The sequence below is a fragment of the Mycetomoellerius zeteki genome, unplaced genomic scaffold (assembly GCF_001594055.1).
Source record: "Mycetomoellerius zeteki isolate Tzet28-1 unplaced genomic scaffold, Tzet1.0 scaffold158, whole genome shotgun sequence".
Taxonomy (NCBI): Eukaryota; Metazoa; Arthropoda; class Insecta; order Hymenoptera; family Formicidae; genus Mycetomoellerius; species Mycetomoellerius zeteki.
The window spans coordinates 1,436,100-1,449,761 of record NW_017256532.1 but is presented as its reverse complement, the minus strand read 5'-3'; the positions used below and the strand labels follow the sequence as shown (position 1 = coordinate 1,449,761).

General features: G+C 34.9%; 2 protein-coding genes across 2 annotated transcripts in view; both read left to right on the top strand.

Annotated features, from left to right (window-relative positions):
• Positions 1-1,242: 1,242 nt before the first annotated feature.
• On the top strand, positions 1,243-3,740 carry Pisd (phosphatidylserine decarboxylase). The gene is made up of 5 exons (XM_018445281.1): positions 1,243-1,374; positions 1,451-1,691; positions 1,767-2,000; positions 2,294-2,582; positions 2,962-3,740. The coding sequence occupies exons 1-5, from the start codon at positions 1,334-1,336 to the stop codon at positions 3,423-3,425; spliced, it is 1,269 nt and encodes a 422-aa protein (XP_018300783.1). The 5' UTR covers positions 1,243-1,333; the 3' UTR covers positions 3,426-3,740.
• Positions 3,741-5,278: 1,538 nt separating this feature from the next.
• Positions 5,279-13,662, top strand: part of LOC108720999 (CB1 cannabinoid receptor-interacting protein 1) — a 9,702-nt gene continuing 1,318 nt past the window's right edge. Inside the window, exon 1 of the mRNA XM_018445292.1 lies at positions 5,279-5,645. Within this exon, the coding sequence (XP_018300794.1) occupies positions 5,470-5,645 (176 nt within the window). The 5' untranslated portion in view covers positions 5,279-5,469. The remainder of the gene's footprint in view (positions 5,646-13,662) is intronic.

Here is a 13,662-nt window from a genome sequence, read left to right as displayed (position 1 = left end):
CTCGCGCCGCTCCGCGTCGCGTCCTTCAACTGCCATCAACCCTTTCTCCTGGCAAAAATTACCTGGAAAAATATTGGTGTCCAGTAAACATCAACTGACAATAATATAACATCATGTTATAATTAGACATCGGATTTTTATGCAGATATTTTTTGCAGCGTGGACAAAGTATGCAAATTTGCACAAATATGTAAATATGTATGCATTTTTAGAATGCTTTTTTAATAAGATAAATTTCTTTCCAATCTGCTTTCCAAAAAAATATGAAATTGCATAAGAATCCGATGTCTAGTTATAATTTCCTTAATATAACGTAATCGTTACATAAAATGTATCATATTTACATTGTTGACTGGGAAATTACAATATTGATGTAATGTCCCAGCTAACGTACCGTTATATTCGTAGAAAGTTCGATTTGTATTCCCTATGTGCCAATATTCCGGATCAGTAAGAGAATTATCGTCACAGAATGTGTAAATATCGATGAAGTGTTCAGAATGTTGTTTGCATAAATCACGAACATCCTTGCATATATCACTTGAATGTTCCTTGTATATATCACGTACGAAAATCACTTGTTTGGATATAACAATCGACATACGACGTCGATTGTTGCTTATTGCATGAGAAGTTTGACTTCGATTAATCTGTGTAATTAAAACAATTGTATGCGAAACTGGTCGGAATTAGCGGCAATTTTGTCAATTACCATATGGACGCCATGGCATATTTTTGGCGAAATTGCCAAATTTTCTGGAGCAATGGTCGAATTCATGCCGGCTAGTCATGCTTGTCGAATGAGCCAGAATGAGCATGATTGGTTCTTACCTGTGGACCCAACCAATCATAGGCTACGTTTAGTCCGCGACCTATACGATAGGTGTCTTTGTTTAATATACAGGATAAACAAAGACATCTATCGTGTAGGCCGCGGCCTAAATGCACGATGTAAACGTAGCCATATTTAATTGCTGGCGAACAAACCTAGTCGCTTTGTCTAGACTTGAACGCTCCCATATTTCTTCTTTCAAAATACTTACAGGAAATATTTTCTGCTACTGTTAAGTCGGCGCTACAAAATTCGAAAATTTAATATTATTTACTATTATCGAGGATCATTATCCCTTATTTTGTTCAATAAAATAAAATAATTATGAACTTCTAAGCCACCTTCAAAATAATTATAAAGTTCAAAAGTGCGCGCGCATTTATTTAAACTTGGAACTTGGAACCGGCTTGGCGAAGCATACTTGTGTTTGCAACGGTTTGCAACAGCAAATGTTTGCATCATATTACTTATGGGCTAAATAATGAATAAAATAACCGCAAGATGATTAGGAATAATATACGGAGAGTGGGTCTCCTTGTCAGGTACGTTTCTTAATATTCAATTGAAATGATGTTTCTAACCTGCAATCTTGTTACAATATAACCTAACTTCTTCCAGAGAATACCAATATTGTTGCTCTTTGCCGAGAGTGACTCCGAAATATTCAACGTGGCTTGTTAAACGATCTGTCTCGAGTGTCAGTATGAAATTTGTTAAGAATATCGGTCGGAGATGGCGACTCGTCGTCCCAACTGGAGTAGGCTTCTCGCTGCTCGCAGTAACACAATGGAATTATTTGCACCAGCATGGATATCGGATTGATGTAGATGATGGGCCAGAATTGCTGAATGATGTTATGGTAATGGATAGCCGTTTATATGTTAAATTGTGTTCGATATAAAGTTAACATAGATATAAAGTTTTCTTGCTGTAGGTAACTTGCTATTGTTGCTTGCCATTGAGGACAACTAGCAGAATATGGGGCTGGCTGACGAGCATCGAATTGCCGGTTGGTCTCAGACCAACGTTGTACGGGTTTTACGCGAATATCTTTCATGCCGATCTAAATGAGGTAGAGCTGGATCTATCTGCGTTTCCAAATCTGGTGGAATTTTTTGTTAGAAAGCTCAAGCATAATGCTAGACCAATTGCTCAAAATACAAATATGGTAAACATTCATTATAGATTTTTATTTAGAAATCTATAATCTGAACTTACATGATTCATCTTTCCTCCTTTTCTCTTCACTTTGAAGAAAGAAGAGAAAGGAACTATGCAAAAAGTTTAGCTACAAAGAACAAGCCCTTTACCTTAATTCAAACTTATATAAATATTAAAAGGTTTTTTAGCTGAACTTCTTGCACAGCTTATCTCTCTTCTTTTTTTTTTTTTCATATTGGAGAGAAAAAGTGTAGCTAAAAAAAAACAGATCTAATATGAGTATCTGACAATTTCTCTCAGATTTCACCTGCAGACGGTAAGGTGCTTTATTTTGGACCAGTGACTTCTTGCCGTGTGGAACAAGTGAAAGGAGTAACATATGATCTTAGACAGTTTCTGGGTGATCATTTAAACGATCTCACATTAAATGAAATCGCAAAAAAGACACAGAAGGACGATTATGTTAAGTCACTTTTGAAGAATCCAGACAATAGATTACATCAATTGATCGTTTACTTGGCACCTGGCGATTATCATCGGTTCCATAGTCCTACCGATATGAACATAAAATTTCGACGGCACTTTCCAGGTATACCTTGCCTCTTTGAAGTTTTAAGATCACAATGTGCTCTTCGCTTCCTGTTTCTTGCTTTTCACTGCTTTTTACTTCTTGCCTTTTTTTGTTTCTTTATTCTCTCTTCTTTGTTGATTTCGGAAGAGGTAAGAAACATTGTTGATAAAACAGTTGTGAAAGGGAAAAAAAGCAAGAAACAGAAAGCACATAGTATATTATAGATTAGCCTGGCCATTTGATGTACACTGCCAGTACTGAAAATCTATAGTTCATGTTATGTATACTACATATAGATTTTCAGTACTAGCAGTGTATATTGAAACACGGCTTCTATAGCTCTTCATAATAATGAAGTGTCTCTTTTAATTTTTCTAAACAACCCGTTTGTTTTTAGGAAAGCTACTGAGCGTCAATCCAAAGGTGCTCAAATTCATGCCCAACTTGTTCTCGTTGAACGAACGCGTTGTGTATGTCGGGGAATGGGCAGGCGGCTTCATGGCTTATGCAGCAGTCGGAGCGACAAACGTGGGCTCCATACGAGTCTATTGCGACAAAGAATTGGCGACTAATACGGTGCACTGGCCGGAAAGCGCGCACTGGAAGGAAGCGAGTTTAGATAACGCGCATATTGCCAAAGGTGAATTGTTTGGCGAATTCAGACTCGGATCCACGATCGTGCTTCTGTTTGAGGCACCGCGAGACTTTCAATTCTCCTTGCAAATTGGTCAAACTATTAAAGTCGGTCAAGCATTAAGTACATTTTCTAGCAAAGAATCCGACAAAAAACAAATCGAACGACAGCACCTAATTGTGAACGTCGCGCAGGATTGGAGAGATATATGGAAGCCTAGAATATAGAGTAAAGCAAATAAGATTAGGAACTAATTTTATTGGAGAATTAAAGAAGATGTGTCGGCACCTTGCACGCTCGTATTTTTTTATGTATACGTGCGAAATCGAATTGTAGACGCAATAAAGAAAACGCTAAGAGTTACGAGAGTTCTAGAGACTCTCAGTTTTCTCGAGTAAGTATCGATCCTGTGATTATTTTGTACGTAGTCGTGTTCGTGCGCGAGAAAATCATCTCATGCGACTTATCTGAAATTACATGTTAATACATCTCCCGCTAAATATACTCGTTCATTACTTTAATTGCGTAATATCAAGCATCACATAAAAAATGATGGTTTATAATAGATTTGACATAGTTGATTTATTGTTACGGCCGGTAGAGTACTGTGCAACACGTCTCTCCTGTGAAGCTTCACAGGATCATGATTGAGAAACCAATGGAACCCCTTAATGCGAGAAAACATACTTTTCTTTCTTTGTGCGTCATCACCGATAGAGGTCGGATCGTAAACTGTTTTAGTTGCATACCAAATCGATCTTTGTTTGCAGTTAAGTCGGCCGGTCAAGGCCGCTAGATGAAACACTTTCCTCAATTAAGGCTCTAACTCCCTTTTTTTAAAGAAAGTAACACGTCGTATATCTCAAGTTTCCACGCGTTACGAAGCACCGAGTCTTGCTGACCCCGTTATATTTCTATAGCAGTATTTTTATCGATCCTTTATCGTTAATATTAATGTCGCTTCTGAAAAATCCGTATTAAATCGGAATATTTTTTATCCCGACTTGTACAGCGCGCGCGAACATGACTTCGCACTAGACCAGATTAACCGTAATATAAATACTTAATCGCGCTAATATATTTTATAATATATTTATTTTATGCAAAAGTATAAATAAAAAGATTATACAGATACCACAGTTTTTCTAGATATATAATTACTTTATCCAAATGATTTTATTCAATTACCGCTCATACATCCTGCACATTTTATTATTTTAATACTTCAATGGAAATTAAATTCTCGATATTGAGATCATTCGATCACAATATTCTAATATTTATACCAGGCCTGTCCAATTTGAATACGCATCTGAGTGACGCTTATCAACATTTTACGGTCCCTGAAATCTTACTCATATTGAACTTTTTTGCGTCGATGGCTTTGCGTTTTGGCTCCGGAGCTCAAATTGGATAGGCCTGATTTATACTATTCTGATTAATATTCCGCTAACTTTTTCTAAATCTAGAAAAACGTGAGCCTTCTGTCTTGCCTAATTGTGCATCACATAAGCAGCAGCCATAAAAGCATATGACTTTTATGTACTCATATACATACTTAATCTCATATACAGTATACTCTCTAAAGTAAACATAAGCGATATAATCGATGAGCCGTTAACCGGAAAATCTAAAATGACAGGCATTAAGAGAGACAAGTCAAATTGCTCATTCATATATTTAAAACTATTGATACCTTGTGAGCTTAAAAGAAATTCATTATACATTAATTCGTGAATGCGGTTACGAATTGTAGCACGATAATTTGAATTTATCTCCTTCGCAAAACTTGTATTAATTTAGGTCTAACTTTCTTGTAAATTTTGGAAAAGAGAGACAGTTTAAATTTATCTTTTCCGCTCACGTGAATTGTCTAAATGTTAATACATCATCCTGCGCATAGAATATCTCCGTGTTCTCTTGAACAAAGCAGCATGCATCGTCGTTTATCATTGCCAGAAGCTCAACGTTGGCCGATCTCCCGAAGAAGATACACACGAGAAAAAGGAGGAAAGCCGCCGAGCCGGCCGGCGTCGCAAACGTCAAACCGAACGTTTGGCGGATCAGTGAGCGTCGCGACGCCCGCGGCGCAGGTTGCACCGCCTCTTCTTCTTGCGGCTCGCCGTATAGTATAGTGTGTCGGATAGGACATCGTCGCGCGGCACCGCCGGTGACACCGCGTGTCTGGTACATACGCGACCGCTCGATATCTTCTCTGGGGCACCAAGAGACTTAGAAGTAATTATTATGGGATATTTGAGCTGCGGCTAAATGGGGGCCGATGGACATTTTCGCGTGACCTTGTCCCTCAGGAGGGAACCAGGTGCCGGTCCAGTCTTCTGCAAGATGGAGACGTCCGCCAGATTCCGGCAGCTGAAGACGGTGAAGCTGAGCTGCGAGACGACCTACCGGCTCGATATTAGCTTCAAACCGCCGCAACTGCTGCAGTGGGTACAGTGAATGTGCTATTATACATATATAATATATACGTCGGGCACCTCTCCCTTTCCTCTCGTGCTTGAATCAAATGTCAGGTTTTCTTTCTGTAGGAAGATAGTGGGACCCCGCATTGCGTGATCTCGATGATCGACGATTTGCCGACGAGTATTATTAGTTTTACTTGAGAAAAGTAAACGTGTGTCAAACCACGAATATATCTAGACGTATCGTTTCTGTTATAATTTGATAGATTGTTTCAATCTTCGTTACATAATGACAATTTAACTCTATTGACCAAACTTTATTATATTTAGAATCCAGTCCATGTATATCTAGAACAATTCTTAGTTGAACGTGAATATAATTTATGGTACGTTATAGTAACTCCGAATTATTTCGTCTTATTTGGAGTATATCAAATAAGCATCAGGGAGTGTTAAGAGAGGGACTATAAACTGCGAAAAAGTCCCATTCGACTAACAGCAATCTATTACGAATTTATACGATCATTTTCAACGCGAAGATGGGATAGGAGCCGACGATAAATTTCAACGTCTGAGTTTCTATGCTCCAGGGACGAGGATTACAGTTTCTCTATATGTTCAGATATAGAATCGCTAATAATGCCAACTTAGCCGTAATACTAAAAATAAATTCTGCTGCCGAATAACGTTTACTTCCTTGAGTATCTAACGGATAGAAGAATAACCAATCTATGTTAAATATTTCGCCTTATTGCGAATAAAATTGTATCGATGCCTCGCTGTATTAATTTGCAAGAATTTTCTTCAGCGTGCTGAAACAGAAACTCTAGATCGTCAGACACTTTTATCATTAATTTTATGATAAAACTTAATCCTAGCATTAAATTTTTTTTGCTACCCAGGTGTTCTAAAAATAAAACTGAATAATATTAAAGCTCCTGTTCGTTCACTACTATCTCAAATCGTGACGTAAGAAGCGAAAAATCAAAATAATTTTTGCAAATTGTATTTAAATAGGAATATTTTTATATTTTATAATGTAAAAAATATTTTTTAATAAGATAACATTTACAATCGGGAAATAAAACAATATTTGCAACCGAAATATATACTAAAAGCTATCTTTTTGTTTCAGACAGAAGTTAAATCACATTTATTTCTACATATCATTAATCATATTTATTTCCACATATTAATTTGACAATTTGTCATAGCCTTGAAATAATTTATTTCGTTTTTGATTATGCATAATTCATTTCCAGATATATAGTTATTTATTAACGAAACAAAAGGAGAGTTTTCAGTATATGTATTTTACAAAAATGGTTTTATCGATTGTAAGCATTGTTTCATTAAAACATTTCCATATTAATATAATTTGCAAGAACTTTTATTGTATATTTTCTCGCTTCTGACGTCACAATCTGAAATAGTAGTAGTGAGAAAATTAAAAAATTAAAAATATTTTTATTAAATTTTAATTAAAATATGTGAAACTTTTACATTTGAATGAAAGATTAGAATTTTTCAAGATAAATAAATCACGATCGACAAGATTTATATCGAAATTTCGTAGATGCCAATTATAATGCCAAAGTTTAATATTACGCAAAAACCTTATCTATTTTATTTTATTTTATTAAATTTTTCTGTATAGGTTGAGAAATTTAATATACGCGGAACAAACGAGGTCGCGATTGGACTCGCAAAACACATCGACGACATTAAGGATTAAACTCGAGTTGAAGTAAGTTTGCACGGACTTAAAATCGAATAAGCACGTATGAACGACAACGACAATCGGCGTGCAGCCAGCCGTTTAAATCGAGTGGATTTGCACAGGGTTGCAATTAGGTATTGGAGTAAATCGGAGGCGTTACATTGCTTCCTCGTCGCTTTTATAGAACGAGACCGTATTACATGTACGTGATCTCGTCGCGAGATAACTACCTGCGCGCAGGTTTCTAAACGAGCACGAGCGAGCGTACATAATCCTGGAATCGGCGGAGAGAATGACTCGAAGAGGGGGTGGGTTTTAAACGTATGCGAGCGCACCAGCTGCAATGACACCGGTTCCCCGACATAGGCGGGCGCGAAAGACGGATGTGTTATCGCCTTGAACTGTAAAACTTGTCCCAGTCTCGGAGAATCGATCGTGATTTTACACGGTGCACTCGTGCGGCTCACGTGCTGCTTATAATTGGTTGATCGATGACACAACCCTAGCGCCGCTGATGAGGGATGCAACGTGGACGATCAACTTGTCGTACACGACACCGGGACCGTCTTATCGCGGAAGCGCTGAAACATGATGGATGTATCATTTCTATACCACCGCCGATCTTGTCCGTCACTTAATGAATGTGTGTCATGAATTCAATCACCGGGCTCAGGCTTGAGATATTGCCCGGATATACTATTGCAATTACCCCTCGGTAAGAGGAATCCCTGATAAATATCGCATGGAGAACGATCGCGTCGTAATTGCGACAATAAATCGTAATTACGTTCACCGTGGAAGATACGCGACCGTATAATAAGTATAGTATATCGGGATGATCCGTAAGATGAGAAATGTCAGCTGCTGTCGGGGGAAAATTGAGACGCTGCGAGTTTGCCGGAAATAAAACGAAATTATCGTTTATCTAATTTTTGTGATATTCGATACAAAAGATTTAAGACCGGAAGTTAGAGATAATAATGTAGGAATTTAAAATCGATACGAGGATCAAAAAGGATAAGGAATTCAGCGTGGTAGCTTTCATTCGATAATTGAATCGCGCTAAAACTGCGAGTGGTAGATGTTATTGATAATTAAACCTGTTACTTTTCTCTTTTTAGCTGTCAATGCAACATTCCGCGAATGATTTATGGCGAACGGGCGCGATTTGCACGTAATTTGCACACGTTGAACTCGGAATCGAATATGGAGATTACGCGAACAAACGCGATGTGCATAAATATTTCAGCTACTTCCCGGCATAATCACGAAGTCGGAAGTGCCCGGCGTGATCTTCGAGAAGTCACGAAAGGGACTCGCGTGCCGCGCGGCGCCGCGCGGCACAGCAGAAATCGAGCAGTTTCCCTTTGTCATTTTTTTCGGACAATGGAAAATCTCCTTTCCTTCTATCGATGCGAAGAAAATCAGGTTTTCCCCACCCGTCGCTATCGCCAAAATCTCGTGGAATTTTAAACAGTCGCGCGGATCATTAGTCCGAATCACGCGATGCACTCTTGCTGCATGGCCTGCTTTTCGATTTTAGTCGTGCCGGACGACACGACAATCCATTCCCCGAGAGCGAAAACGGGGGTACTTCACGTGTCCCTACTGAAAACAGACTAACGATTAATTCATTTCAATGGTGTACACGTAATCTCCCAGGTAGAACACGGAGTCATAATTAAAGTCATAATGCACAGAGAGAAAAATGTTTGGTATTTGTAACTATAATTATATATTACTATAATTATGATTATTACTGCTATAATAATAATAACAGTAACTATATATATAGTTCCAGCAACAAATGTTATAATTGGCAACCTAAAATGACTATAATTATAGTTGTTGTAACCATAAAATAGTTGAAATTACCATAAAAATGGTTCAAGTGACTATAATTTTATAGTTATATTTTGGGACAACCATATTTTTTATGGTCATAATTATAATTAATCATAATTATAGTAATATATAATTATAGTTACAAATACCAAACATTTTTCTCTCTGTGTGGTATCACAAAACCTTATCATGACGTCATTTGATACCTAAAAATTGACTTATAAGTAAAATGAAACGAAATTATCGTTTATCTTTGTGATATTCGATACAAAAGACTTAAGACCGGAAGTTAGAGATAATGTAGGAACTTAAGATCGATACGAGGATCAAAAAGGGTAAGGAATTCAGCGAGGTAGCTTTCATTCGATAATTGAATCGCGCTAAAGCTGCAATTGGTAGATGTTATTAATAATTAAACCTGTTACGAATGAGGTCATGATTATGCCCAGGCAGAACAATAAGTCACAATAACGTCAAAATGATATTAAAATAAATCGGAAATGATTGAAAAATAACTTTTAATGATCATTTTGGAATCATTATGACATCATTTTGATATCATGATGACTTATTGTTCTGCCCGGGCATAATCATGACCTCATTCATAACAGGTTTAATTATGGGTGTCCTTATGACTTCTATGTTCTACTTGGGCTGTTATACATTCGATTAATTATTGCGAATGTCTGTCCGTTATACCCCCTCGCGCGGAAGCTTATATGTATATACAAAATCGAGCGATTAAAGTTTTGTAATGAGTGTCGTAAAGTTTGCCGTCCTTGTTTTCCCGCAGTAATGTTCTTTATGGACGGAAGTAAGGCAGGAGGACGTGAAATGCAGACACATTGACGAGCTTATGATGTTACGAACCGACGGGTACTGCATTTTTTACGAATGATAATGCTATATCGACCGTAAGCGCGCTTTTAGTTGCCAGTCCATGACTGCAATTCCGTTTCGGCTCATCTCTTATTTTAGATGCAGCTCTTAGGTATGCATTTTTAATCTTTAAATCTAGCGATGCATCCCGCCTAAGACACATCTGTGTCAGTTTAGATCTGTACGAGATCTTGTTTCCAAAAACTTGTGAAATTTTCCCAACTCATGTATAAATCATATTTTCAAGTCTCCTTAATTTATCATAATGCTTTCATGAAATGCAATATAAAATCTCATTTAATATGTACACAATATACATTTTTTTAAAATATCCTCTTCATTACAACACAGAATTCTTATTCCACTTCTTTAATGCCGCCAATTTTAAGTTAATTGATCGATTCTGCAGAACATAGGAGGCTTGTAATTTTTTGGCATATGGAGTATCTCAGAAGGGAGAGATTAGTAAAAGGTGGATTAATTTTTCTTTTCGTATGTATACAAATGTATATACATATATACTTTATGCAGGTACAATTAATAAATATAAATGAATCTTGTTATTAAGTTGAAATCGCAAAGCGTGAGAACTGTTTTTACAAATAAACTAATCCAATTAAAATATTTACATTTAATGATTATGCAAGCTCTCTGTTAATGCATTATTGCCATTGTTATTTAGTCTTCAGGGTTCGCATTATTACTTATTTCTATCTTACATTTATTAAAATTTGCACAAATTTTAATTTTTGTTTTTCAAATCTCTGGCGCGCATGAGGAATTTTATATGCTAGATATTTGGCCTGTGGAATTTGCATATATGCTCCATATAAAAGTCTTCACTTATGTAGAAAACTAATCTGCAAGAATCAATGCATATACCTAATAGACAGCATACAATATTTATAAAATATTTACAAAATATTTATAAATATTTATAAGGTTTATTTTAAATATTTTATAAATATATTTGTGGTCATAAATTACATAGATCATAAACATTTATTATAAACATTATGAAATATTTATTGTAAATGTTAGGGAAATAAGACATTATAATTCAAATAAAAAGTATAATACTTAACAGAAATATTCCGGTAAAAAATTTTTCATGCATGAATAAATATGTATGGACATACATAAATATTCATAAACATGTATAATCATATATGAAATATGTCCATACATGTTTATCCCTCTTTCTTTTGTAAAATTATTTTTTGCCGTAATAGAAATAATAATAGTAATGTGAAAACATTAAAAATAATTAAAATTTTACATTATTTATTTTATAAAAAATCAAGTTTGAAGAAATGTAAAAAAATTACTTACGATATATATAAAATACATTGTGTAATATGGTTCGAATAATATAAATTAATAATAAATATGTTGAGAAAGGCTATGAACCATAAGAATTCTTATGGTTCGTAGTCCTTCTTAACACATTTATTATTAATTAACTTATATATAATTATATATAAAAGTATGCATATATATAATTGTGTATGAGTAATTTTTTTACATTTTTCAAAACTTGTTTTTTTCTAAAACGATCAATACGAAAATTATCCCTTTAATTATTTTTTATGTTTTCACATTATTATTTTTATTACACTAAAAAATAATTTTGCAAAAGAAAGATGGATGTATGAACATGTATGGACATATTGGGCATATTTCATATATGATTATACATGTTTATGAATATTTATGTATGTTTATACATATTTATACACATTCATGAAAAATTTTTTACCAGGATATTTATTTATATTTATCATAAATATTACACTAAATATTTACTCTATCTATTACTAATATTTCTAATAAAGCTTTATATAAAATATGTATAAAATATTTATATAACATTTTCAAAAAATGAATAATAATAAATATTTATCATAAATATTCTGTGATGTATCTCTGTACTATAATGATTTTAAATCTCAGAGTACGTTTCTTCGAAAATTGCCTAGATTGCATTCTTCGTGTACTGTATGCATTGTCTCATGTCCCATTTTTCGTGCTTGCAGGATTTACATTCGTTTCTAGATATAGCGATCTGATTCTTGTGGTTGTTTATCTCGGGCGATAAGCTGATGCACGCAACTGATACATGATCGTACACGCGGGTCATTTGCGCGAACTCTTGTCGTCGCCTTCGTGAAAACTCTAAAAATAAAGTCAGTCGTGAGCCAAAGTGTGCCTCATGTTCATATCAGAAACTAAACCGTTTTGAAGAATATATAGATCTATCGATCTAAGGATCAAAGCGTCCAAGAATACCAGCCTGACGTAAGATCCAAATTTGTGATCAGGATTGAAGGATCCAGTAGAGAGCAAAAACGATCAGCCACTTGCAAGCGTTATTCCAACAAATGTATGGTTTTTATACAGTCAGGATTAAGCAATCATCCTTGAACTCTTTATCCAATCATTGTAAGCGCTTTTAGTTATTAACGGTAAGTCAAAGCTAATTAGCTAGTCAGCGTAGAAAGGGATTAAGAAGTACAGTAAATGTTTTAAAGATCATTTCATTAGTATAATCACATTTTATTTATTATGTAATTCTTCTTCGGATAAAATATATAGTTTTTCTTTTTAAAAATTGTGTGTTTTAAGCCGCGAAAGAATACCAATTTAATTTATTATAAGATTGATTTTAAAAGTGCTTGAAATGTTTGAACAAAATTCTTTGGCATTCCTATTTGACATACACATTTTGATTTATGTTATTCTTGCCAATTCAAATAGCTATTTCTAAGCGTTGTAAACTGATAAATTTTTACGTGTTGACTTATAGGAACGTTCATTGGTGTACATATAATAATCATTGATTCGTTTATCTTGACGTTATGCCAGACGTAGGAAAAATATTACCAAAGTACACACACGTGGTAACGATTGTGCTACGCAAAACATCTATTTTCGCCTCTAAAAAGAAGAGTTTCACTACGTTGTGAAGCGCGCGTTCATCGCGTCATTTCCGCTGCACTCGTTCGAACTTTTGTCGGCTTTCTCACTTTTTAGACAGTCAATATGTCGAATAAGCAAATGATGTCCTTTTACAAATAAATAACCAGCTTCGTGTTGTGAAGAAATAGGTCATCAAGCAGAATGCTATCGTGAGGAAGTGCAATAAGTTATCTTCTCCGTTCGTCATTATAAATACATGCATCTCTTTGTCTTTCTGTTTCTTCATCGTAACCTTTAGCTATTAGATCTTGAATTACTTATATAATAATGATTTAATTAAGTATAATAAGAAGCAATACTTTATTTTAATATGATTATTTAGTCTGATTTGTAAGAATTAATTTATATAGAATTATGAAATTTAGTGCAATTCCTTCTCTGAGGCGTACCGTAGAGGAAATAGAAAATATCTATAAAAATAAGAGAAATAATACAATGAAAAATATTGGATTGGAACAAAAGTTAACTACTTTATTTATATTTATATCCACATGTTTTTCAAATTTGACAATAATACTATTTGATGTAGACCAAAGTTTTAGCTTTAAGAGTCTGTTTTTAAAATAGCGGTGCAATTTTTAAAGAAATCAAATGAGCAATCAAAGTCAAAATGTTCCT

Excerpts from the sequence above, each read along its gene's own strand:
- Pisd (XM_018445281.1), top strand. The coding sequence starts at position 1,334 with ATGATTAGGAATAATATACGGAGAGTGGGTCTCCTTGTCAG. Across the intron at positions 1,375-1,450 it reads AGAGTGGGTCTCCTTGTCAG|AGAATACCAATATTGTTGCT; the intron begins GTACGTTTCTTA and ends AACTTCTTCCAG. Across the intron at positions 2,001-2,293 it reads TTGCTCAAAATACAAATATG|ATTTCACCTGCAGACGGTAA; the intron begins GTAAACATTCAT and ends AATTTCTCTCAG.